Raw genomic sequence first — 25953 nt, forward strand, 5'->3', positions numbered from 1 at the left:
ATGTCCGTGTAACTGGCAAGGGCTGATAACTGATTAAATACCTCCTCGGTCCAGCACAGAGCAGCAGTCTTCCCTAGCAACTCTGAGTTTACAGATGAGGAACTGAGGCTCCCCAGAACGGCGCCGTTTCTGTCCAAGTGGACCCGTCAGGAGTGCCTCAACAAAATGGTACCAAATGTAGTCATTCCCAGCTCCAGCCCCGTTGTTCCAAGGACATCGCATACCCGAGGTTGGCTTCTGTTTATGTTAGCCGAGGATGACCTTCTGATTCTCCTGCCTCTACCTCCTGAACGCTGGGTTTACAGTTATGGACCCTGTATCTGCTTCATTTCTGATTTTCAAAAATTTATGTGTCTGTACATGCCTGCACATGCGGGAGGTCAGAGCATTGCCCATGGCGTGGGGCCACACCTTCCGGCTGGTTTCAGACCGAGTCCCCTATTCTCTAATCTGACTTCCTTCTCTCCCGAGGACTAGGAATCCCAGGTGCTTCTACTGCGACCGGCGCCATGTGCGCTCTGGGATCTGAGCCCCGGTCTTCAGGATTTCAGCAAGTGCTTTCCAAGCCATGTCTGCAGCTCAGTTTGTATCTTGTAGCCTAGGCTGGCCTTAAACTCACTGTAGAGCCCAGGCTAGCTTCAAACATACAATTCTCCTGCCTCAGCTCCCACAGTTCCCAGAGTGCTTCTTTTTTTTTTTTTTTTTTTTTTTTTTTTTTTTTTGGATTTGGTTTTTCCGAGACAGGGTTTCTCTGTATAGCCCTGCCTGCCTCTGCCTCCCAGAGTGCTGGGATTACAGGAGTGCGCCACCACCTCCCGGCTCCCAGAGTGCTTCTAATCGCGGCTTTTCATTTCCCTGAGGTTCTGACTTCCTCACTTTTCTGGACACCATATATCTCCCTGCCTCCTCTGGGGATCTGGGCAGTGAGGACATGTTAGAGGAGTCAGTTAGGAGGGAGAGAGAATTAGAAGCTGACTTATCTGTCTAATAGTCTTTGTCCTCCTAGGTGTGCAAGTCCAGCAGGATGACAGAGATTCCCACTGCATTTGAACTGAACTTCCAACCTCGGAGTCCAGGTCAGCTGTGGAAGATGAAGCACTGGGGACAGGAGAGCCCACTAGTTTACTGCGCCTGGCAGTCAAGGAGGGCCTCTTGGAGGAAGCAGCATTTAGGCTGAGATCACAACGTCATCCGCAGTCAAGGAGCCAGGAGTGCTTGTGGGCCCAACTATTTGGGAAGGCTGAGGCAGGAGAATCCCCTGAACCTAGGAAGTCAAGGGTAACCTGGGTAACATGCACAGGCCTTGTAATGACAACAACAAAAAAGGTAGGAGGGCTGGGGTGGGGGAGCTGGGAGACATCTCAGGTGTGAGGAGATGCTTAGTGGGACGTTCGAATCCCCAGAACCGACATCAGCTGCAGTGTCCCCTGCCTGCGAGCCAGGACACAGAGGCTGAGAACACAGCGAGGGCATCAAGTGACGGTGTGATGGTGGGCGAGGAAGAAACACTGCACTGTTTCACAGAGGTCACTGCCAATGGAAAGACCAGGAAAGGCTGGGTGGCCTGGGCTACACAGAGACCCTGTCTCAAAGCAGGTGAGGCTGCCGCTCAGATGGCCGAGAGCTCGCCTGGCATGCGTGAAGTGATGGGTTCTAGTCTCAGCTCCGAATAGACCAGGCATCGTTGTGTACACCCGGCACTCTGGAGACGCAAGCAGGAAGACTAGAGTTCAAGGTTATCCTCCATTATATAGTAATTTCAAGGCCAACCTGGGCTACTTGAGACCCTGTCTTACAAACCAAATGAACAAACACATCAACAAACCTGAGACCAAGTTAAAAAAAAAAAAAAGAAAAAAGAAGAAGAAAGAAAAGAGCCGGTGTTGTGCACAAACTTTGATCCCAGCATTCAGGAGGCAGGTGGATCTCAGAGTTCGAGGCCAGCCTGGTCTACAAAGTGAGTTTCAGGACAGCCAGGGAAACAGATTTACACAGAGAAACCCTGTCTCAAACAAGCAACCCTAGGGCCAGGGGGAATGCTTCTGTGAGAGAAAGCGCCGGCCTGGTGAGCCCGAAGACCTAGAGCTCAGGTGGGAGCTGGGGCACTGTGCCCACCTGGGATCTCAGCACTTCTGTGGAGACCGGAGGATTACCCAGAAGCTCATGGAGCAGCTAGCATGGAGTGTGTCGCACCACAGAAGCAAGAAGACAGATCCTACTCAACACGGTGGAAGGAGAGAAGAGACTCCTGAAGCTGTCCAAAGACACACACACACACACACACACACACACACACACAGAGACATGCACACATGCGCACGCGCACACACACACAAACACAGACATGCACACGTGCATGCACACGTGCATGCACACACATACACACACGCATACTCTCACACACATTCACATACAAGCACATACACACATACAAGCACACACACATGCATACACACACACTCACCTGCACACACACTCACACATACATACACACTCACATACACATATGCACACTCACACATATATACTCACACATACACATGCACATGCACTCTCTCACACACATAAATCTAAAGAACAAACATTGAAACTAAATGAAAAGATAACTCCACTCTGTGACATTCTATTTATTTATTTATTTAGAAAAGGTTTCTTTAATTTTCTTTGTGTGTGTGTGTACGCACACGTGTGATATGCAGGACCCCTGGTGGTTAGAAGAGGGTTGTGGGTCCCCTGGATGGAATCACAACTCTGAGTTGCCTAACGTGGGTGTTTGGAAACCCGCATACTCTCACACACATTCACACTCTTGCAGAGTCCTCTGCAAGAGCACCCGAGCGAGTGCTTTTAACTGCTGAGCCATCTCACCAGACTTTGTTTCTAATTTTAATTAATTTATTTTTATTTGATGTGCACTGGTGTTTTGCCTGCAGGTATGTCTGTGTGGGGATGCCTGATCCTCTGGAACTAGAGTCATACTCGTGAGCTGCCATGTGGTTGCTGGGAGTTGAACCCAGGTCCTCTGGAAGAGCAGCCAGTGTTCTTAACCACTGAGCCATCTCTCCAGCCACTTGTTTTTAATTTTTAAAAATAACTAAAGCTGGGGGACAAACAGCTGGGGCTTGGAAACGACAAAGAACACTGGCTGCTCTTCCAGAGGACCTGGGTTCAATTCCCAGCACCCACATGGCAGCTCACAGCTCTGTAGCTTCAGTCCCAGGGATCTGACACACTCACACACAATCATGCAGGCAGAATACCAACACATGTAAACTTAAAATTATAAAAAATGGCTAACAGTGGCGGTGGTGGTTCAGGACTATAATCCGAGCACTTAGAGGGAGGTGTGGGAGGGTCAGCAACTGGAGAGCAGCCCAGCTCTGAGACCCTGAACTCAGAAAAGGAAATTAAGATGGTAAATTTCACACTGTGCATATTTCATCATGTGTGTACATATATGTTTATACATATACACACATATATATATTTAATTAAGACAGATGGTTTTGGGGTGGGGGGGAGGAGGGGCTGAACCAAGCTCATCGAGAGCAGCCATCTTGCTGCTCTGTTGACCGAGTTCTTTTCTTGACTAATGCACCTTGGAGCTCTTCCTGCAGAGGCCCAGCCAGGCTTCCTCATTCTCTTTCAAACCTGCAGTGCATTCTGTCTTGTACAGGAATAGTCATTTCTGGGGCTGGTCGGCTACTGACGGATCCTTGGGCCGTCTCTAGGGTGTTTTTTGCTGTTATATAAACACTAGAATGAATACATCATTTCGCACGCGTGCCAGAGTCCATGAGATAACTTGGCCACGGTCTGTGCCTCGGAACTGCTGTGTGAGCATTCTCAAGCTCATTTCCGTCCTGAAGGGCTGCTGTCTACGTGTTGGCTGCATGGCTTCCCCGGAACATTACTGTGGGTGTTGTGAGACTTCTATATTGATGCAAACATTCATACCCCTGGGCTGGAGTGAGGGTTCAGGGCTTAAAAGCTCTTGCAACTCTTACCTAGGACCTAGGTTGGATTCCCAGCGCCCTTCACCTTGGCCCAGCAGCCGTTTGCAACTCCAGATCCAGGAGATAAGGCACCCTGTCTTGGCCTTCTCAGGCACTGCGTGCAATTGGGAACCATATGTACTTACACACACTCAAACACAGAAAAATTTAAAGTTGGGTGGTGGTGCAAGGCTTTAATTCCAGGACTCAGGAGGCAGAGGCAGGCAAATCTCTGAGTTCGAGGCTAGCCTGGCCTACATGGTGAGTTCCAGGACAGCCAGGGCTACACAGAGAAACCCTGTCTCTGAAACAAACAATACAACAATAAACACACACACACACACACACACACACACACTAAAGGCTGGTAGAGTGCTGCTCAGTGTTAGGACACAGGATTGGCTAGCGTCTCCTGGGGGCGGAGCAAAGAAAAAAGTAGGGGAAAGGAAGGAAGGAAGATGGAAGGAACAGAGGGAAGGAGGGAGGGAGGGAAGGAGGGAAGGGGTCATAGCTGAACTGTCAAGAGGGAAACTCAGGTGACTTTTAGCCTGAGCAGCTGAGGATGGGTTTGTCCTGGCTGAGCTAGGGAAGTCCGGACTGCAGCAGTGCAGAACCAAGTGTGGGCCTGTCTCCAGCATCATCTGAACCTGGGCCAGTCTCCCTGTCAGGTCAGCAGTAACATCCAGCCAGTGTCTAACACCAGCTTCCCCTGGCTGTGTTTGTTTGTATAGTTACCACTCTTAGCGATGAGGACTCTTTCTTCAATGCAGCTGAGTCTGACTCAGTGTGATTTCAGCAGCATAGGAATGTATGGTGAGTTCAGGGGGTCAGGGCCTCAGCCTTGGGGATCCAGGGTGATGTAAAGCCATAGCCTAAAACTCCCTCTGCCTCCCACCCCACCCCCAACTGCAAGGAATCCTCCTCTTCCTTCCTTCCTTCCTTCCTTCCTTCCTTCCTTCCTTCCTTCTTTCCTTCCTTTTTTTTTCTTTTCGTGCCTGTATGTACACCACAGTGCACATGCAAATGCATGTCAGAGACCTTCTTAGAGGAGTTGTTGTCCTACCATGTAGGTCCCAGGAGTGGAGCTCAGAAGGTCGGGATTGTCAGGAACTACCTTTGCCCTCAGAGTCATCTTGACGGCTCTCCACCCAGCCCTGACTTTCTAACACACATAGATCAGGATCTCAGGTGGAAAGACACGGCACACTGGAAATGGGTAACGTGGGGAGTGCTGAGATGGGGTGAAGGGCCCCTTAGGGAGCCGATGCCATGACGGAGCTCCTGGTCCTCCTGCCTCTGCATCCCGGAGAGCTGGGGTTGTAGCTGTGAACCACCCCGCCTGACCCGAGTGCTCCTGGGAGACCCTGCCTCAGTGAAAACGGTGGAGGGCAAACTAGGAAGATGCTCTGTGTCGACCTCTGGTCTCCATTTACACATGCACACAGGTGCCCATGCGTGTACATCCATATATAGTCATACACATGTGCACTGGCACACAGATGAACACAGACACACACATAGACACACACACACACACACATACACACACACACACACACACGTCAAAAAAAAAGGTATGGAGAGGTGGCTCAGTTCCCATTACCACGCTGCACAGCTCACGCAGACTGTAGTCCGGCCCCGGGGGATCTAATGTCCGTTTTTGGCCCCTGAGGGCATCCCTGGCACTTGTACAGACATACATATTAACAAAAAAGTCATCTGGGTGTGGTGGTACAGGCCTTTAATTCCAGTATTTGGAAGGGTGAGTCAGTCTGATGTCTGCGAGTTTGAGGCCAGCCTGGTCTACATAGAGAGTGAGCAAGAGAGTCTGTATGGCGTCAGGGCAGAGCCCTGCTAGTCCGGAGGGGCGGGTGGGACAGGTCGGTTCTGCTCTGTCTGTCTAGGCCACACACGTGTCGGGAGGCAGCCACAGGCCAGGCATCGGAGACCAAGGCTGAGAAGGCGAGGCCAGCGAAACAGGAGGCTGTGGGCAGTTCTCACATAGAGGCTTCCAGAGGGGTCCATGGCCTTAAGCGCCGTCAAAGGGAGGTAGCGAGCGTTGGTCTGTCTGCGGAGGGGGGGTCTGGTGGAACCGATGACCTTGGCAATGACCTGTGGAAGGGGGCTTTGAGTTCTGGGACTTACGGAGCTCTCCGGCATCCTGAGCCTTAGTGCCTGTCCACCTACCTGGGCCACGTCCCGAGGGCTCTGTCCCACGGAGCGGAAGAGCTCCCTGGAGGCTGGGAGGTACAAGTCCCGGAAGTAGCCCAGGGTGTCAGGGTCGGTGTCTGGGAACTCCGCCTCGGAAACCCGAGCCAGGAGTTTTCCTTCAAATTCAGTGCTGACTGGGCCTGGCTCCACCATTGAGATGCTGAGAAGAGGGGCGGGGCTTGGCTGTTGGGTTCCAGCCAACTCTCGGGCAGGCCCCATCCCATCCCCTCCCGGGGTCCTTGTTACTCTTTTGAGACAGGGTCTCACTGTGTAGCCCTGGCTGTCCTAGAACTCACTATGTAGTTCAGGCTAGCCTTGAATTCACAGGGATCTGCCTGCTTCTGCCTCCTGAGTACCGGGACGTTGAGTGCCACCACGTCTAGTCCCTCCTTAGAATTTATTATTCTTGTTGTCGTTATTATTTTGCAGAGCTGAGATGGCTCGAATGCTCACTGCTAAGCCCCAGCCCACTGTGGTCATTATTTCATTTTTCTTCACTCCCCGCCTTCTCCTCAGCGGGTCTCCCTCTCTTTCCTCTCTCCTCTTTCCACTTTGAAAAGGTTTTCATTAGCATATGTTAATTATGCATAATAATGGTATCTTATACACGTGACGTGCTTTGATGGTATTGCCCCTCCCACCCCTGCTGACCCTTCACCCTGCTGACCCTTCACCCTCCCGACCCCCCTTTTACTTTAATGTCTTCTTCTTTGTGACCCCGTGAGCTTCATGGGGATTGCTTACGGATAGTGGGTGAGGGGCTGCTTCCAGGGCCTCTGAAGACTGTCCCCTCTGCCAGAGCCACTGCTAACCGCCTGTGCCTTCCGTGCGCTCTCCTTCACTGTCCCCCAGTCACTCTCCCCCTCCCCCTCTGGCTACCCAGGTGCCCGACTCACAAGATATTGAACTGTCGCAGCTGGATCGCTAGACTCTCGAAGAACCCTTCCAGGGCAAACTTGGAGGCTGCGTAGACATCATTGAACATGACACCTGGAAGGACAGGAGGGGGACGACTCAGGTGTGAGTCAGTGACAGACTGTGGGTCCCAGGGTAATAATGTCTTTGGAACACAGAGTGAGGAAGATTTGAGCACTCGAATGAGGGGCTGCTCAGGGCCCAAATCGGGTGTGTGGGAGTGCAATGAGCACACAGGACACCAGGACAAGGCCATTGTGGACAACGTGTCACCACCTTTGAGCTCCACCTGCTCCTAGGAAACTCCCCTATTTCCCTCCACCTGTATCTAGGTTCATTTACTTGTGGTCTCCCCAGGGTCCGTGGGCACTGTGACTTGTTACTGTTTCTCCATAGCTGATGCAGTTAAGGCGTGGCTGAGGAAGGAGTCAGACCACAGGGTGTACCCAGGAAGTGGGCAGTAGTCTAGAAGGATTTGAGGAGGAAGAAGATCCCAGAAACATAGATATCAAGGCTTTTAGAGTTGGTCTAGAGCAGACATCACAAAAAAGATCTCCATTGTCTTTTCTGCTGAGTCTTGGAGTCCCAACACTATTTATATCCCTGGGGACCTGATGGTGCTTTTGTCAAGGAGGAGGCGCTCTGAGGATTTCAGGGGTGTGAGTGAAAGGATGTTTTGAGGATATCCAGAAATGGAGTTGATTCTGGGATGTGGGCGGCTGTTGATGACATACACATCGCTGCTGCCTACTCCTACACCAGGACAGACAAGATAAATCGATCCCCTTCAGAGTCCTTCTCAACACAAGTTCGCTTGAACTATGAGCTAAAACCTCTTTGACAGCCTTCTAATCCTAGATGCAGGGAGGGTGTCCCCAGACTTACCCTGGAGCCCCATAACACTGCTGACCACCACGATATGTCCCTGACGCCTCCTCTTCATGCCTGGAAGCACAGCTTTGACCAGACGGACAGCCCCAAAAAAGTTGGTGTTGAACACGTTCTGCATGGTGGCTAGGCTGAGCTCCTCCAGGGGCCCCACAAGGCCTACCCCTGCGTTGTTCACTGAGGGAGAGTGCAGAGAGTGCTGCTCGAAGCCAGACCAAGGACCTGAGTCCTCAGAGCCCCGTCGAGGAGACATGTGGCGCCTAGGTGGTATTAAGCAGTTTGGGTTTTGTACAAGTCTCCGGGCCTGGGAAAGTGGGTAAGTGAAAGAGCTACTGGAAAACGAATCTTTGTCATACATGTGTGAGCAATTCCCATCTGCCCCAAAACTGCACCAAGATGGCCAGATCCACCCACCTTAGCAGGCTCCGTGGGGACTCGAGTGGCTGCTTCATCATCCCCCTGCCTTTGAATGACTCACTGAAGTAATTTCCCCAACCACATATGCTTTTCTCCTTATGAGAGGATGTCTCTCCCATGCAGCCTTTCCCCAAAGTCTGGCATCTCTAATTAACAGATTGGTACTCCTGACTCTTGGCCAACTGGTCTACCCCTTCATCCAGGGCTAAAAGTTATCTTCTTGTTGATGGTATATACTTAAAAGTTGATGTGTGTGTGTGTGTGTGTGTGTGATCCCAGGGGCTACCAAGTCTCACCCAGCACGTCCACTTGTCCTCCCTCAATGTGGCTCAGACAGTCAGTCACTGACTCATCACTGCACACGTCCAGCTGGGCCACGCTGAGGGTCTTTCCAAGAGCCTCTCCAGCAGCTGCCTCCAATGGCTTCTTCTTCCCCAGGTCCCTCATGGTGGCCACCACTGGAGGCAGAAAGCAGATATGGACAAGTGCTGGATTCCTTTGCCCTGTGTGTTTCTCTGGGATGTGTGTGTGTGTGTGTCCATTCATGTGTGTATACAGGCCACTGAATAATCCTGGTTGTCATTCCTTAGGAGACAACTGCCTCCCACATATAAATCAAGTGTGTGTGTGTATGTGTGTGTGTGTGTGTGTGTGCTTGTGTCTGTACACACACAAACCATGGCACATGCATGGAGGCCAGAGGCCAATCTAGGAGGCCGTTTTCTCTCACACTGTGGATTCTGGGAGTGAACTCCAGTTGTCAGGTTTGAGAGGCAAATGCTTTACCTGATGAGCCATCTGGCCAGATTCCCCCCCTCCGCGCCCCCCTTTTTTTGAGACAGTCTCTTCCTGAATTTGGAACTCACCAAATAGGCTAGATTAACTGTCCAGGCGAGTTCTGGCGGCCTCTCCTCCCTCTGCCTCTCAAGTGCTGAGATGACAAGGACATGCCATCAAGCCTGGCTTCTTGACGGGTGTGGGAATTGAACTCAGGTCCTCAGGCTCCTGTGGGGGGCACTTCTACTGTTGTTTTTAAATGCTAAAGTTCATTTTACTTTTTTTTTTTTAAATGTGTGAGTCTTTTGTCTGTAAGTACGTACACGCACTGTGTGCTTGTTAGGGATAGTTAGGAGCCACCATGTGGACAATGGGAACCGAACCCAGGTCCTCTGCAAGAACAGGAAGTGCTCTCAACCACTCAACCACCTTTCTATCCCTCCTATGTTTGTTTAAAGGTAGGGTGTTGTTATGTGGCCTCAGCTACATATGTAGACCAAACTGGCTTTGAACTTGTGGAGATCCTCCTGTCTCAGTCTCCAGAGTGTTGAGATGACAGATGTGAGTTAATTATGCCCAACTATTTTTATGGTCTAACATGAATAGTCACAGATGGTAACCCATGTGTTTGCACACTAACATTTAGCACTAATCTAACAAATCCACACTTATCAACTTTGTACACACACACACACACACACACACACACTTTTTTATCTATGTGTATATATTATTTTTCCTTTTTTGAGACAGACTCTTTATGTAGCCCAGGCTGGTCTCAAACTCACGGTATGGCCAAGGTTGACTTTGTACCGCTGATCCTCTCGATTCCAGCTCCAGAGCGCTCCAATGGCAGAGCTGTATCCGGGACTTCTGTGCTAAACAAGTCTTCCACCAACTGGGCCTCAGCCTCAGACCCCCCAGTTTCCCCATTTTTAAAACCGAGGAAGAAGAGAATGAGTGAACTCCCCGCTGGGTGGAATTAAATGGCTGAGTAGATTCCTTTAGAATGGTCTCGGATACAGTTAGCTGGGCATGTGCCTCTCACCCCAACATTCAGGAGGTTGAGTCAGGAGGATCTTGAGTTTGAAGTTAGCATGGGCTGTATAGCGAGGTGGTATCTCACAAACATAACAAAAGACTAGGGTCACAACAGTAGCTGAGTGATAGAAGCATTGCCTAGCCAGCAACTGGCCTGGAGGTCTGTCTTCAGGACACACACACACACACTGAAACCAACAGCAACTTCCTTTAGCAATATTATTATTATTATTATTATTATTTTGGTTTTTTTTTTTTTTTTTTTTTTTCAAGACAGGGTTTCTCTGTGTATCCCTGGCTGTCCTGGAACTCACTCTGTAGACCAGGCTGGCCTTGAACTCAGAAATCCACCTGCCTCAGCCTCCCAAGTGCTGGGATTACAGGCATGCGCCACCACGCCTGGCAGCAATATTATTTTAAAAAATGTTTTACTTTCATTTTGTGTGTGTGTGTGTAGCTCAGAGGCAACTGTAACTTGTAGTAACTGGTTTTCTTCTTTTACCATGTGATCCCAGGATTGAACTCAGGGCGTTGACTCTGGCAAGCACCTTTACCTGCTGAGTCCTGTCGCAGGCCCCTTAGCAGTGTGTAGTGTATCCCCGGGTACCCACAGGGATGCAGCCTTGCTCACAGGGGAATTTATGCGCGCACACGCACAGCTTTGCCTACCTCTAACCCAGAGGGCTGGGAGAATCAGCTCTGCCAACTGGGGTGAGGTTCTCACCCCGTCCCGGCAGCTGGCTCCAAAGTGACAGTGCGTGCCAGCTCCGTCTCTGGGTCAGAGGATTCAGGGGTGGCCCGCACAGCTGTAGTAGCTGACAGCCCCTCTAAGTCCTCAAGTTCAGGTGCACCGTACCTAATACAGTAAGAGCTTCATCTTGGAGCTGTAATCAGCTTACTGGGCACTGTCCCACCTCAGGGCTGCCTGAGCCAGCCGCCTTTGAGATGTTTTCTGGGACAGCTCCTCCCCCACACTCCACACTCTCCCTCCGGATTTATAATTTACTCTGTGTGCAGGAGTGTTTTGTCTGCATGCATTGCCTGTCTTTGAACTGGGGACCTGGATGGTCATGCATGCTGGGCATTGAACTGGGATCCTGCTCTTAATTACAGAGCTCTCTCTCCAGTCCCTACCTTTTCTTTTTTTGAGACAGGGTCTTGCTATGTAGCCCTGGCTGTCTTGGAACTCATCACATAGACCAGGCTGGCCTTAAACTCAGAGACACACCCCTGCCCCCTGCTTCTGCTGCCTGAGAGCTGGGACTACAGGTGCTGTCACCACACCTGGCTCCATACACTTCACTTTATTACTTTAACTTTTTTTTTTTTAACCGGGGGCTTAGTTCCCCTCCATTTCTCCTTCTCTCTCTTGGTTTTTCTTATTTTTTTTTTTTGAGACAAGATCTTATTATAGCCCAGAATATCTTTGAGCTTACCATAGTCCTCTTGAGTCTGCCCCTGACTGCTAGGCTTAAAGATCTCATCAGCATTTCTTTCTTTCTTTCTTTCTTTCTTTCTTTCTTTCTTTCTCTCTCTCTCTCTCTCTCTCTCTTTCTTTCTTTCTTTCTTTCTTTCTTTCTTTCTTTCTTTCTTTCTTTCTTTCTTTCTTTCTTTCTTTCTTTCTTTCTTTCTTCCTTCCTTCCTTCCTTTCCTCCTTTCCTTCTCTCTCTCTCTCTTTCTTTCTTTCTTCTCTCTCTCTCTCTCTCTCTCTCTTTCTTTCTTCCCCCCCTCTTCTTTCTTTGAGATAGGGTCTCTCTGTGTAGCCGTGACGGGCCTCAAACTCACAGATATTTGTCTGCCTCTGCTTCTGTCTCTACCCAGAGCTGAGAGATTTTTGCTTGCCTATTTTATTTTGAGGCAGGAATCAATCACTATGTGGCCTAGACTGACCTTGAATTCAGAATCCTTCCTCAACTTCATGAATAGCAGAATTTCAGATATGCTTTATCATGGGCCTGTTTTATTTTGTTTGGTTTTTTTTTCTCTCTTCAGACAGGGTCTCATGTAACTCAGGCTAGTCTTGAATTTGCTATGCAGCTGAGGCTGACCTTGAACTTCTGACCCTTCTGGTTGCTTCTTGAGTGCTGGGATTACAGACATGTGCCAGCACAACTGGGTGCTATAAACCCACGGATTTAGACATGCTAGGCAAACATAAGCCTTCATGGACACACACACACACACACACACACACACACACACACACATCCTGTTTCTTGCTCATAACTTTTTTCTGTCATCCAATACTCAAGAAACACATGTCAGGGGTTGGAGAGATGCCCCGGAGGACTGAAGTTCAGATCTTAGCACTCACAAGGTGGCTCACAGCTGCTTCTAACCCCAGCTCCAGATGATCTGACGTCCTTTCTGATCTCCCTGGGCACCAGATACATAAGTGGTATAAGGGGTATACAGATATACATGCAGGTAAAACACCCCCCACACATAAAAATAAATAAATCTTTAAAAAAAGAAATATAGGGCTGGAGAGATGGCTCAGTGGTTAAGGGCACTGACTGTTCTTCCAGAGGTCCTGAGTTCAATTCCCAGCAACCACATGGTGGCTCACAACCATCTGTCATGAGATCTTGTGCCCTCTTCTGGAGTGTTTAAAGACAGCTACAGTGTACTCATATATATTAAATAAATAATATTTTAAAAAATAAAACAAAACATAAAATAAATAAATATATATAAAATCTATGCTGAGAGAGTGTGGCAGCGAGCTTGCGGCTGTGCCCAGGGTCTTCCCCAGACCCGTATCCAGCCTACACCCAGGAGGCTGTGATAATACAGTGCCAGAAGCTGTGGCCTTACCCTGGGTAACGTTGTCTGGGGTCATGAGCCAGCTGAAGAGCGAGTTCAAAGCCGATGCCTGAAGAACAGCCCGAGATGAGCACCCTCCGAGGCCGAGAGGCCATCCTGATCCTCTCGGGAACCCGTGACGTCACCGGCACAGTTCCCGCCCCGCCCCCACTGGGCCTAAGGCCTCAGCTCTCCTAAACCCCCAGCCACCTGATCCCCTGCCGAGCCAGGACTCCCAGGGACGACCAGACTGAGGCTGGCCCCGGCGGCGGACCGGCCAGGCACCTGCAGAGACAGCTCACTTCTGCAGTCCTAATCCTCATAGAGCAGAGGTTTCTTCTTAGAGCCAAGTCTAGGAGCACAAGGCCTTTAAATCCCAGCACTGGCTTGGGAGGCTGAGGCAGGAGGATGAAGAGTCTGAGCTATTTGTTTTTTTACTTGTTTGCTTTATTGTTTTTTCTTTTTTTCGAGACAGGGTCTTTCTATATGCTCCTGGAACTGATGTGTAGGCCAGACGAGTCTCAGATTAACAGATTTACCTGCCTTTGCCTTCAGAGTGCAGGGATTCAAGGTGTGAGCCACCATACTTAGCACTTTGTTTTGTTTTGTTTTTTAAGGCTGGTAATTTAGTCTGAACCTGTCTCAACTAAAACAAACAAACAAACAAACAAACAAACAAACAAACAAATGGAGACACAGCTCAAGACCCAACACTCACGCTTTTCAACTGCTGTGCTCAGACTCTTTTTTAAACTACATTTCTCTCTGTCTCTGTCTCTCTGTCTCTGTGTCTGTCTCTGTCTGTCTCTGTCTCTGTCTCTGTCTCTGTCTCTCTCTCTCTCTCTCTCTCTCTCTCTCTCTCTCTCTCTCTCTCTGTGTGTGTGAGACGCACATGGATGGGGGTCAGAGGACCCCTTGTGGTGGTCAGTTCTCTCCTTCCATCTTGTGGGTTCTCAGGATGCTGTTTAGGTCACTGTGCTCGGCAGGCAGCGGCCCCGTCACCAGCCCTCCAGTGTCTTGTCTCTTTTGAGACATGATTTCCTTCTGTAATCCAGGAGGGCTTGAATTTGAGACTGTCAGCCTCTCAGGTGCTGGGATGCCAGGTCGTTGCCCCACTGGTTGGCCTATAAGTGAGTCTGAATGTTTTATTATGGTGTGTCAGCGTGACTCTAGAGGCAGTGAGCATTCCTTCCCTCCCCGAGTGCATGTGAAAGGTCCTGTTCACAGAGGAATAGACAGGAAGTGTGGTGCTGTAAGTCTCCCCCACAGAAGTCAGTCAGAGCACACTGGGGGATACAACTGGGCAGTAGAACCCTTGCCCAGCACGCAGAAGGCCTGGCTTCTGTCCCAACATGCCGTGCCCTCAAAAACTCAGATGTCAAGAAGTTAGACTAGGGGCAGACAGATGTCCAGTGGGTAAAGGCAGTCCAACGGTCTGAGTTCAGTTCCAGGGACTTTAATTGTGGTGGTTCTGGTGGAGGAGGAGGAGGAGGAAGAAGAAGAGGAGGAGGAAGGGAAGGAGGAGGAAGGGGAGGGGGATGAAGAGGGGGAAGGGAGGAGGAGGGAGAGGAGGAAGGGGAGGGGGAGGAAGAGGAAGAGGAAGAGGAGAGAACTGACCTCCCAAAGTCATCTTCTGGGTCTTCTGGAAAGCTCAAGATTTGTGCAGGAGTGTATGCTCATATACTTATGATGAATAAGCAAATGTTTAAAAAAAAGGTAGTTAGACTGCCAGAAGAACTTCCTACTAAGGTGGCCAGGGATAGGACCTTGTGATAGCCTTGTTTTTAGAGAAGGCTGTCTCTTTGGGAGAGGAGATTGATTCTCTGTTTTCCTCCACCCTAGGGACCCAATCTTTTCCAGCTACAAGAGGCTCCACCCCGTTCTCTCCAGGGACAGAGACTCTTTGTCTGAGGAACCCCGGCCTGCAGGGAGCAGCTTGGCACCACCTTTCAGTTGCCCAGGAGGGGCACTTGGGAACAGACGCACCGCTCTGATTTCTCTCTGGGCAAATCACTTGTCTGAATCAGTCAACTGCAGAGCAGGGTGTCCCCTGGCCTGCTGGGGTGGGCACCTTGGGAGGTCTCATCTGATGGGGGTTTAGGATCGGGGTGGGTGGGTGTCTCCCTTGATCTGAGGATGGGGCAGGAGGAATGTAGGGCTGGAAGCCAAGTCCTTTCTTTGGAGATTAGGAGCTTGGGGACAGTCTGGGGTGTGGCTCAGTGTCAGCGTGCATTCTCATAATAGGAGGCACCGGGCTCCATCCCCACTCCATAAAATTGAAAAAAAAATGTTCGAGGGCTGCAGATGGCTCAGTCTCTCGGGAGCTTGTTGTACAAGAGTGAGGGTGTAACTCCAAGGACCTGAGTTCAGGTCCCCAGCACCCATGTAAACAGCTGAGGGCAAGAATCCAGTCACTGTGGACAGAGAGACGTTGCCACAAAAAATAAGGGGGCAGAGTAATAGAGAGAGGCAGCCGGGTCTGTCTGCTCTTCAGGCATGGATGCACACATGTGCACGGCCCCACTCCATGCCTGCACACAAACACATGAATGTACACAGAAGTCGGATGGGGGGTGGGAAGTGTGTTTTGAAGTCAATGGAGAGCTTAAAGATGGTGCCAGATATCAAATTCCAAATTCCAAGGTTCATGGAGGTTTAGAGAATGGCAGGAGAGTTTGAGGACCCGGGGTGAGGATTATGGAAAGAAGACCCCAGAGGGTAGGTAGGCTTTGGGGTGGTGTTGGGATTCCTTCCCTAGTGGGCCTTGAGACAGAAAGGGTGAGGATAGCTTTAAACCTAACGTAACCCCGTAACCCCGTGTCTGAGGGGAGGCCAAAGGTGCTTTTATTTATTTATTTTCAAGATAGAGTCTCACTATTTAACTCTGACTATCCCAGTATAGGCAAGGCTGGCCTCAAACTCAGAGATCCTCCTGTCTCTGTTTTCTGAGTGCTGGAATTAAAAGCGTGGACCTCTTTGCCTTTAGTTTAGGTGCTTTGATTTTAAAATTACATTTATTTATCTAGTGTGTGTCTGGGGTGTGGGGAGTGTGTGTGCTGTGGCCCGCATATAGAAGCCAGAGAACATTTGGGTGTTGGTTCTCTCCTTCCATCCTCTGGGGTTCCGGACAAAACTCAGGTCATAAGCTTTGGTGGTTAAGTACCTCTCCCTGCTGAGCTATCTCCATACTCTGAGGTTGAAGGTTAGATCAGGCTAAGACAGCCTTTGAGAAAGCCAGTCCAAGAGGCGGTTTAGGGCTGGTGGGCGTGGCCCGTCGTCCCTTGGTGATGTCCGGCAAGAATGGCCCCTCCGATCTCAGCCAGCCAATCAACGCGTGGTGCACACTTCGCAAACTTTTTCCAGGCAGCTGTAGGTCCCTCCCCGCCTCGCGCCCTCCGCCCTCCCGCCTCCCGCCCGGGCCCCGCCCGGCCAGGGCTCTGGAGCGCAGGGCGCGGCCAGGGCTGGGTCTCGGGCAGTCCCAGGCAGATCCTCACAGCCTCCGGCTGTCCAGAGTGACGGCTCCCAGGAAGACCAGTCCACATCCCCCTTGGCCTTGGTGCACCAGGCCCCGCTGGGATGAGAAGCTGCCGGAGACCGGACCAGCTTCAGGCCGGCCTCTGCCTGCTCCTGGCCTCGCTGCAGCTCGTGTCCTGGACGCTGGCTGGTGAGCAGGGACGAAGGGCTGGAATAGCATTTGAGGGTGCAAGGGAGACCCCAAAAACGTGTGTGTAAAGGAGAGATCTTTCGTGACGGGTGCCAGGATGATGTGGAGACCCGAGGGTCTAGCTTTAGCTGCTGCACGCATGTGAGGAGAAGGATGTTGCCAGGAAACACAGCGTGGGCTGTGTTTACAAGTTGGGCTGTGAAGATGAATGATTCTGAGTATAGTGCGATCCCAACGCTCAGAGGCAGAGTTAGGTGGTTTGCGTGTTCAAGACTTGTCTGGGCTACTTACTGAATTCAAGGGTGTCTTGGGCTGCATAAGTAGACTCTGTCTTTAAAACGGGCCAGGGTGGGTGATTGAGACATAGAACCGTGGCTCAGTTGGTAAACGGCTTTTCTAACACACACGAAGCTCTGGGTTCCATCCTCAGCACCACGGTGGTACACACCCACCACCCCAGGACTGGGGCTGCGGAGGCAGGAGCATAGAGAGTTGAGAGTCTGTCTGAACTACATAGTGAATTTGAGGCCAGCATGGGCTATTTGAGAACTTGCCTTTAAAAGAAAATCATATTTTAAGCCGGGCGTTGTGGCACACGCCTTTAATCCCAGCACTCAGGAGGCAGAGGCAGGCGAATCTCTGAGAGTTCGAGGTCTACAGAGTGAGTTCAAGACATCCCGGGCGGGCGACACTGTCTTAAACAAACACAAAACAACCCCTCCCCCACCAAAACCAACCATATTTTATAGGAGTGTGTGCATATGTGTGCACTTGGGTGGGATGGTTGACTGCGATAGTGTAAGTTTGGATGACGGGCAGTTCTTGGGAGGGTGTGTGAGGTCGGATCTGAGAGTTCAACGTGTCTGTGGAGCTGTAACTCCTTCCCTCCTCTCTTCTCAGTTGTATGAAAGAGGGTCTCATGTGGCTCAGGCTCAAACTTGCTATGTAATCCAGGATGTATCTGTGAACTTCTAACCCTCCTCTCTCCTCCAAGTGCTGGGATGACAGACAGAGTGGTGCTGGGGTGGAACCTAGGGCTTGCAGCGTGCCAGGCAAGCCCTCTCTACCAAGCTTCATCCCTAACCCCATTGTGATGATTTTTTGAGAGCAATCATGTGTTACAGATGTGTTTATTTGTCTTTGGTTGGCTGTAGTTGGGTTTCTGTTATTACCCACGGGAACATGAGCGCCTGATTCTGAGGTTGGTGGTGAGTGGGATGGACAAACCAGGAATTCACAGTTTTCTTTTAGAAATTACATCTCTCTGTCTCTCTCTCTGTCTCTCTGTTTTTCTCTCTCTGCCTCTGTCTCTGTCTCTGTCTCTGTCTCTCTCTCTCTGTGTGTGTGTGTGTGTGTGTGTACACTTGTGCCACAGAATGAGTGTGGAGGTCAAATGAACAGCTAACTTTTGAGGGTCAGTCTCTCCTTCCGCCCAGGAATTGAACTCAGGTCATTAGACTTTGTGGCAAGCACCCCGCCCCAGCCATCTCACTGACCTGTACAGTGCCCCTTTGCATTTCTCCCAAGGGCTTTACATTATCCTCTGTTTGCCCGCCCGAAACTGGCTCCCATCCCTCCGCCCCTCCCCTCCCCCACCCCGTTCTCCCCAGAGCCACAGCATCAGCACCATGGACAGGGCCCACGGGAGGGCTGCATTGAGGGGCGAGGCTGGGTGCGGCACGGGGCGGGGTGGGGCTGAGCGCCCGCGGGGGCGGCCAAGTGGAAGTTGCATTGTACCCCAGCTGCCAGATCCTGGGGTGATTTTCCTGAAGAATTTCTCAGGGCCCCCAAAGGGGTCCCCAGGGCTAAGGGACTGGTGAGTCACCGCTGACGCATGCCCAGCTGTGAGCAGTGGCCTGGTGCCCCAGCCACGCCTCTCAGGGTTCTGCGGGTGGCAATGGTGAGAGGACACGAGGGCTCCCCCAGTGATGGATGACCAGGGCTTCTATAACCTAGATCACCCCCCAGGAGGAAAGGAAGGTGCGTTCTGTCCCCAGAGGGCGCGCACATACCCTGACTCTACTTTCCCAATTTCTGCTGAGTCTGGGGAGGTGGCAGACCACGTGGAGAGCGCCGTTGGCCTACGCCCCATTCCCACGCTCACACAAGCTCAGGGTCATGCAACCTCAGGCATTCATTCAGAATACAGGACCCCTGGGACGCCAGGAATGTGCAACTCATGGCCACACCCAGGCAACCCCATCTGCCACCCAGACAGGACCCTCCTGTGTTTTCAGATTCTCACACACGCTTCTCTGCAGTCCACAGACCGATGCTGTCATCTTCCACAAGCAGGCGCCTACTCAGTGACTCGGTTATATTTTCCCTTGCGTTGCGTGGGAGAGATCGGGGGTTAAAGCCTGGCCTGTGAGGTATACCGTGTGGAGTGAGTGCGTGCCAGGGCTGTCACTCACGCTGGACAAATTTTTCTTTTTTTTACATTTCTTCAGTGTGTGTGTGTGTGTGTGTGTGTCCACATGTGAAAGTCAGACAACCTGAAGGAGCCAGTTCTCTCTTTTCAGCACGGGGCTTACTGGGCTCAAGCATCCATCACTGAGTTTGGCAGCAAGTGCCTTTGCCTGCTGAGCCATCTTGTCAGTCCTGAAAACTCTTCATCTAGTTAACTGCCTATTCCTCAGCCTGTGGAGTCCTGTGCTTGCAAATTTCCCTGCATGCAGTTTTGGGGAATTCCATCCATGAGCCAGCTGCATCCCTACCTGACTCCCTCCACATCCCAGACCCTACCAGGCACCTCCCTAGAGCTTTGGCCGAGGCAGGGAGGGGTGTGTATGTGGGGGAGAGCTTGGGGGGCTCCTGACCCCTCCTGCACACCCCACAGGCTCAAAGGCTCGTGTGTGCTTCCTTGTCACGGAGCCACGAGATATAAAGGGCAGTCAGCCATCGAAAGGTCACGGCCAAGAGTCTTTTGGGTTAGATGGCAGGGAGGACTTCTGAAATGGGAGGGAGCACTGAACAAGGCCAGACCCCTTTTCCTGTTGCATAGAAGCTGGGATCCGTGTTAGGATGTAGCTCCGCTGGTAAAGTATTCACCTAGCATGCACAGATCCCTGTGTTCCATCCCAGCGCTCGCTGCATAAATGGGGCACGGTGCAGCATGTCTGTAGTCTCAGCACTCTGGAGGTGAACAACAGAGGGTCAGGAGTTCGAGACCAGCCTGGCCTACAGTAGACCTTGTCTTGAAAACAAAAACAATAAACTGAGCTGGGCAAAGTCCTTCTACTGGACGATGTTGTGGATCCAAATCTTCCCTGGCCTCCCAGTCCAGAGGGCCAGCTCTGGGATAGCAGAGGGCCAGCTCTGGGATAGCAGAGGGCCAGCTCTGGAATAGCAGAGGGCCAGCTCTGGGATAGCAGAGGGACAGCTCTGGGATAGCAGAGGGCCAGCTCTGGGATAGCAGAGAGCCAGCTCTGGGATAGCAGAGGGCTAGCTCTGGGATAGCAGAGGGCTAGCTCTGGAATAGCAGAGGGCCAGCTCTGGGATAGCAGAGGGCTAGCTCTGGGATAGCAGAGGGCCAGCTCTGGGATAGCAGAGGGCCAGCTCTGGGATAGCAGAGGGACAGCTCTGGGATAGCAGAGGGCCAGCTCTGGGATAGCAGAGAGCCAGCTCTGGGATAGCAGAGGGCTAGCTCTGGGATAGCAGAGGGCTAGCTCTGGAATAGCAGAGGGCCAGCTCTGGGATAGCAGAGGGCCAGCTCTGGGATAGCAGAGGGCCAGCTCTGGGATAGCAGAGGGCCAGCTCTGGGATAGCAGAGGGCCAGTTCTGGGATGACCCTTGAGGGATGATGACCTTGTGGTTAGCAGAGCCTGAGAGCCCAAATTCAGCCCCAGGGGTGTAGGGGAACTGTAATCAAATACTTCTTAATGACAGCCTGGCCACTGAAGAGAATTACAGAAGGGGGTGGGGCATGGGGGAACAGATGGAGAGAGAATACCAAGAAAGCAAGATTTATTGTTGACTGATTTCAGACCTGAGCCATGGAGTAGGACAGAGATAAGGTAGAATAAACAGAGGCAAGGATACAGGGGCCTGAACAGGGCTCTACAAAATTTGGAGGGTAAAAGGGGGTAGCTGGGATGGGGGGGGGCTTCATCCATGTTCTTCCTTTCTAAGTCTAGTCCCCCAAACCAGTTTTCAGTGGTGAAGTCAGCTGAGCCACTCTGAAGTGAGGTCCTGGTGGATTTAGTAGAACCTGGTTCTGCCAGGAGTCTGGGTCAGGGGGTTAGTGGGACAGTTTGCTAGGGGAAGGGACAGGCCAGGGGTTTTGGGCCCAGGGGAAGCCCTCACCCGCCCTGTACAAACCATGTGGATTCAGTTAACATTGGCCAAGCTGCCTGGGTGGGGCTGCAAAGATGGCTTGGATTAGGGGCCAGTGGGGCCAGACCTATTCTTTCTTTTCTGGGATGAGAGAGGGAGAAAATCAGTGGGTTATCAGAAATAGATGGTCAGAAGGTGATAAAAACCGGTCCAGGTCAGAGGGAGGAGGTCAGGGGGAGTTCGATGGGGAGTCAGATGGAGGAGGTCAGAGGGAGTTAGATGGGGAGTCAGATGGAGGAGGTCAGGAGGAGTTAGATGGGGAGCCAGATGGAGGAGGTCAGGGGGAGTTAGCTGAAGGAATAAGAGAGAAGGCTGTGGGTCCTGGGAGTCACAGGGAGAAGTTATGCGGCTAGGGAGCAGAGGGAGGAGGCTGTGAGGTCTAGGAAGCGTGCACCCCCACACGCCCCTTTTCCCCTTGTGGGTTTTTCCTGCGAGGGGGCTCCATGCCGGGAAACTGCCCAAGGAGCCAGTGTGGGGGTGTAGGGAGAAAGGGAAGGCTTGACTCTGGGGCTCCAGCCAGGAAGATTTGATTCATCCTAGAACTAGGTCAGCTTTTTTTTTTCTCACCGAAAACTTAGGGGGAAAGAAACAACCAGTCAACAGACTGATGTCCCGGGAACATCTGTGGGGCAGTGGGGGAGGTGCTGCTAGGCCCGGGCCACTGGCTTCTTCCTGGACTGTGAGGAGAGGAGCCTTCAAAACCTGAGCTCGTATTATGGAATCTGGGGCCTTTTTTTTTTTTTTTAATTTCTCGATTTTCAGACAGAATCTCACTAAGTTGCTCAGGCTGGCCTTGAACCCTCTGCGGGGAGCAGGTAGAGGAGCCTCCTGCCTCAGCCTTTCTGAGTAGCCATCAGGACTGGAAACTGTGCAATCCCGCCCAATTCCAATGCTGGTTCTGGCCACGCCTTCTCACCTCGCTTGTCTCTCTACAGCAGAACCTGTGGATGTACTGGAAGCCTTGGGTGTGCATAAGGACCAGGCTGGGGTGGCCCCAGGGCCTGGCTTCTGCCCCCAGAGGACTCCACAGGGTGACAGAGCATTTAGGGTGGGCAAGTCCAGCCTTCTCAGCGTCCCCACGAGGCAGCTCTTTCCAGGTGAGTCAGAACAGGAAGGCTGTCATCCTGGAATGGTAAGTCCCCCTGCCTGTCTAACCTGTCCTCTTTACCTCTGCCCACACAGATGGACATTTTCCTGAGGACTTTTCTGTGCTGCTTACTCTGAGGGCCCAGCCAGCCAATCAGTCTGTCCTTCTGTCTATCTATGATGAGAAGGGTGTCCGGCAGTTGGGGCTGGCCCTGGGGCCAGCTCTGGGTCTCCTCGGTGACTCCTTCAGGCCCCTCCCCAAGCAGGTCAACCTTCTGGATGGCAGGTGAGTACGGGAAACAGAAAGGGGTTGCCCCATGGAAACCCCTGCACTGAGACTTGTTCCTTTTGCAGATGGCACCGTGTGGCAGTCAGCATCAGTGGTGACAAGGTGACCCCGGTGGTTGACTGTGAACCTCAGCCCCCCATGTTTGGCCAGGGGCCTCGGTTTATAAGTACAGAGGGACTCACTGTGATGGGAAGCCGGGACAGCGGGGAGGAGTCGTTTGAGGTATGTAGTTCAATGGCAGGGGAAACTGAGGCAGAGGGCAGGGAGCTTTGTCCCCAGTCTACACTAGAAGAGAACAGAGAAGGAAAGTGCCCGTTTCCACCACCGGCCCCACAGAGCTGAAGGGAGGGAGGTGTCGCACAATAGAGTGTCAGAAATCCTCAAGATGTCAGGTCTCCTCACTGAGGCATCCTTGGTCCCTGCTGCAGTGATGGTGACGGATGGCTGAGACCACCACACGATGATGCAGCACCGGTGGCCAGGGTAGTGTGTGCCCACATAGGGGACCTCAACTCTCTAGTGAGCCACCTGCTGGGGAGTGCCTGGCACACAGAGGTGGCACAAGAGGAAAGGGACCTTGAGCTTCAGGGGACAGACACTGAGCGTGTTGGTCACGGTTTTCATGGCTGTGAGGACGTGCAAGGCAGAAGCACGGGGGTTCACCTGGGCTTGCAGACTGAGGGCACGGTGCATCCTGGCAAGGAGTGTGAGCTGGCAAGTCAGACGCATCTGAAGTCAGGACACGGAGAGACGATGCTGGCACTCAGCCCGTGTCCAGGACTCCATCCCGTGGGATAGTGCCATCCCCATTTAAGATAAGCCTTCCCACCTCAACTAACTTAAAGTAGATGACCCCGCCCAGGCATGCTCAGAGACTTGTGACAGAGGTAATTCTAGATGACTTGACTCTCTAGCCCTGCCTCCCAGCAAAGTGCTTGCTGCTAGGTCTCTTGGCCTGAGCCTGAACCTGAAATGTATGTGGCGGAAAGAGAATTAAATCCTGTAGGTTGTCCTCTCTGCTCCACAGGAGTAGACAAATGTGACTTTTAAAAGCTGACGAGCTTAACCGTTGCACTGGGTTCTGTGGTGTTCCGAGGCTGGTGAGAGCCTTGCTTCTTTGCGACCTGTAGATGCTGCAGGTCTTCCCTTCCTTAGGGTGCTCTGGGTGGGAGGCACCGCGGCTTCATGGCTGGAGGCGGGCGGAGACGTGCTGGGGACTCGGGCCAGAACCATCCCGTGGCTCCTGTTCCTCCTTTCCAGGGAGATATCCAGGAGCTGCTGTTAATTCCAGACCCCCAGTCTGCCTTCCAGGCCTGTGAGCACTACCTCCCTGGCTGTGAAACCTCCGATTCCACAACCACAGCGGTGAGTGTGTGTGTGTGTGTGTTCCAGGTGGCATGCCTGTCTGTGGGTATCATGAGAGAGTGCATGATGACCCAGAAATGAAGAGTTGAACAACTTTAGACAGGAAACGCAGGACAGATCACAGAAGACATGACACATCAAGCCAGATTTGGTGAGGCATCTCAGTCCTCTCTGTACTCAGGAGGCTGAGGACGAGGACTGTGATTTTGAGGCTAGCCTAGGCTACATAGCAAAATCCTGTCTCCAAAATATCAACAATAACAAAAATTCCTGCCTCCTACCTGGGCACGGGGAGATGGCTCAGTCAGCCAAGATCCTTCAGTTTCAAGCGCTAGGACCTGTTTGATCTCCAGAGTCTGTGTGGAAACGCTGAGCTTGGTGGAACTTTGTAATCCCGGTGTTGGGAAGGCAGAGGCAGGAGGATTCCTGGAGTTCACTGGCCAGTCCACATGGCGAGGTGGATGGTGTCTGAGGAATGACACCCCAGGCTGGCCTCTTGCTTCCACATGCATGGGCGCACACTTACACACACACACACACTCACACACACACTCACACACACACACTCACACACACACTCACACACACACACTCACACACACACTCACACACACTTACACACACACACACACACACACACACACACACACACACACACACACAGCTAAGTGGACCATGGGCTGTGTGATAACAATGGCCTGTCCTAGCCCTCAGTGACTCAAGTAATGACATTTCCAATGTGGGCAGATTGTGGCTCTAACTAGGACCCTTTCCTCAGGCCCCCAAAGATGATGACCCAGAAACACCTGCCCCTCGTCGTCGCAAGGGCAAAGGGAAGAAGAAAGGGCGGGGTCGCAAGGGCAAAGGAAGAAAGAAAAACAAGGAGACCTCAGGGCCGAGTCCGACCCCTGGCGCCCCTGAGAACCAGGTAAGAACCTGGCACCTCCTGCTTTGCTCTTTGCTGCCGGAAGCCCACCCAGCTCTAACCCCTCATCTCTGCGTTGGTCCTCAGGGCCTGACTCCTGAGGTCTGACTCCCTCAGCCGGAGGGGATGGCAGGTCCTGTGTCAGGGGCTCTTTGGTGTCTGTTCCACACTCTATAGTCAGGGAGAGCTGGAGGAGGCCCCTCTGAACACGAGAGGACCCCATGATTGGAAGGGTCCTAGTGGAGTGCTCTGGTTATCGTGTCAGTGGTGGGGTTCACTGCTGGGGCCACTGGCGCGGGGGAGGGGGAGCCCTTTGTGGCCCTTTCTGTATTGGCCAAGCAAGGTATGATTTCACTCACATCTAGCTTGGAAAACCAATGGTTGGCTGTACTTACAGAGAACTAAGGTGAGGAGTTAATACTGGGGTGTGGGTGACCCCTGAGCTGTCTCCCTAAGTGTGGATACCGACTTCCCCCTTAGCTGCACAGATGGACCCACAGTTAGCCTCCACACTCAGTACTCTTACCTTCCCAGAGACCAGGAAACCTCGGGCAGCTTGGGCAGAATTACAGATAGCCGGGAGGGGCCCAGGAGGCAGTGGCTGGAATCGCAGACGAAGAGTCAATGCCTGCCCGACCTCAGTCTACAAGGGAATGGCGCAGGCTGGGCCTTGAGGGTCTTTCTTACCTACAGCTGCCTTTGGTGAAGATGGCAGCATTGTCCTCTCACGCGGCTCACAACAGCCCGCAATTCCAGTTCCCAGGAATCTGACGCCCTCCCTCTTCAGGGGACCTGCACTCATGTGGTGGATGCGTGAGTGTGCACGCATGCACACATACATACACATTAAAAGAAACAAAAGCATGCCGGGCAGTGGTGGCGCACGCCTTTAACCCCAGCACTTGGGAGGCAGAGGCAGTGGCAGTTGGATTTCTGAGTTCAAGGCCAGCCTGGTCTATAGAGTGAGTTCCAGGACAGCCAGGGCTACACAGAGAAACCCTGTCTTAAATCCAAACAAAACAAAACAAAACAGACAAGCAAAAAACCAAAACCAAAACAACAAAACCACCTATCCTCACCAAAAGAGGAGAGAGGGGATGATTGCATCTTACAGTTCCAGGGTATAGCCCCTTATCTGGGGGAAGTCAAGGCAGCAACTTAAAGCATTGCACCCACAATCAAGAGCAGAGAGGGGAAGGCCGTGAGTTCCACTTACTCTCAGCTTGCACTGGTTTTTCCC

General features: G+C 51.9%; 2 protein-coding genes across 3 annotated transcripts in view; one reads left to right on the forward strand and one right to left on the reverse strand.

The window, feature by feature from the left end:
• Positions 1 to 5767: 5767 nt before the first annotated feature.
• Rdh8 (retinol dehydrogenase 8) lies at positions 5768 to 13165 on the reverse strand. Its single transcript, XM_052189677.1, is given in 6 exon segments — positions 5768 to 6107; positions 6183 to 6366; positions 7103 to 7196; positions 8007 to 8186; positions 8723 to 8884; positions 13057 to 13165. Coding segments are annotated over 6 exon segments (987 nt in total). The 3' UTR covers positions 5768 to 5849.
• A 3337-nt stretch (positions 13166 to 16502) lies between these two features.
• Col5a3 (collagen type V alpha 3 chain) overlaps positions 16503 to 25953 on the forward strand; it is a 43822-nt gene continuing 34371 nt past the window's right edge. Inside the window, exons 1-6 of one of the 2 annotated variants that reach the window (XM_052188972.1) lie at positions 16503 to 16713; positions 21984 to 22145; positions 22231 to 22420; positions 22489 to 22645; positions 23684 to 23788; positions 24567 to 24716. In XM_052188972.1, coding sequence (XP_052044932.1) covers positions 16626 to 16713; positions 21984 to 22145; positions 22231 to 22420; positions 22489 to 22645; positions 23684 to 23788; positions 24567 to 24716 — 852 coding nt within the window. In that variant the 5' untranslated portion in view covers positions 16503 to 16625. The remainder of the gene's footprint in view (positions 16714 to 21983; positions 22146 to 22230; positions 22421 to 22488; positions 22646 to 23683; positions 23789 to 24566; positions 24717 to 25953) is intronic. The other variant, XM_052188973.1, reaches the window with a different exon arrangement.

The sequence above is a fragment of the Apodemus sylvaticus genome, chromosome 7, assembly GCF_947179515.1.
Source record: "Apodemus sylvaticus chromosome 7, mApoSyl1.1, whole genome shotgun sequence".
Lineage (NCBI taxonomy): Eukaryota > Metazoa > Chordata > Mammalia > Rodentia > Muridae > Apodemus > Apodemus sylvaticus.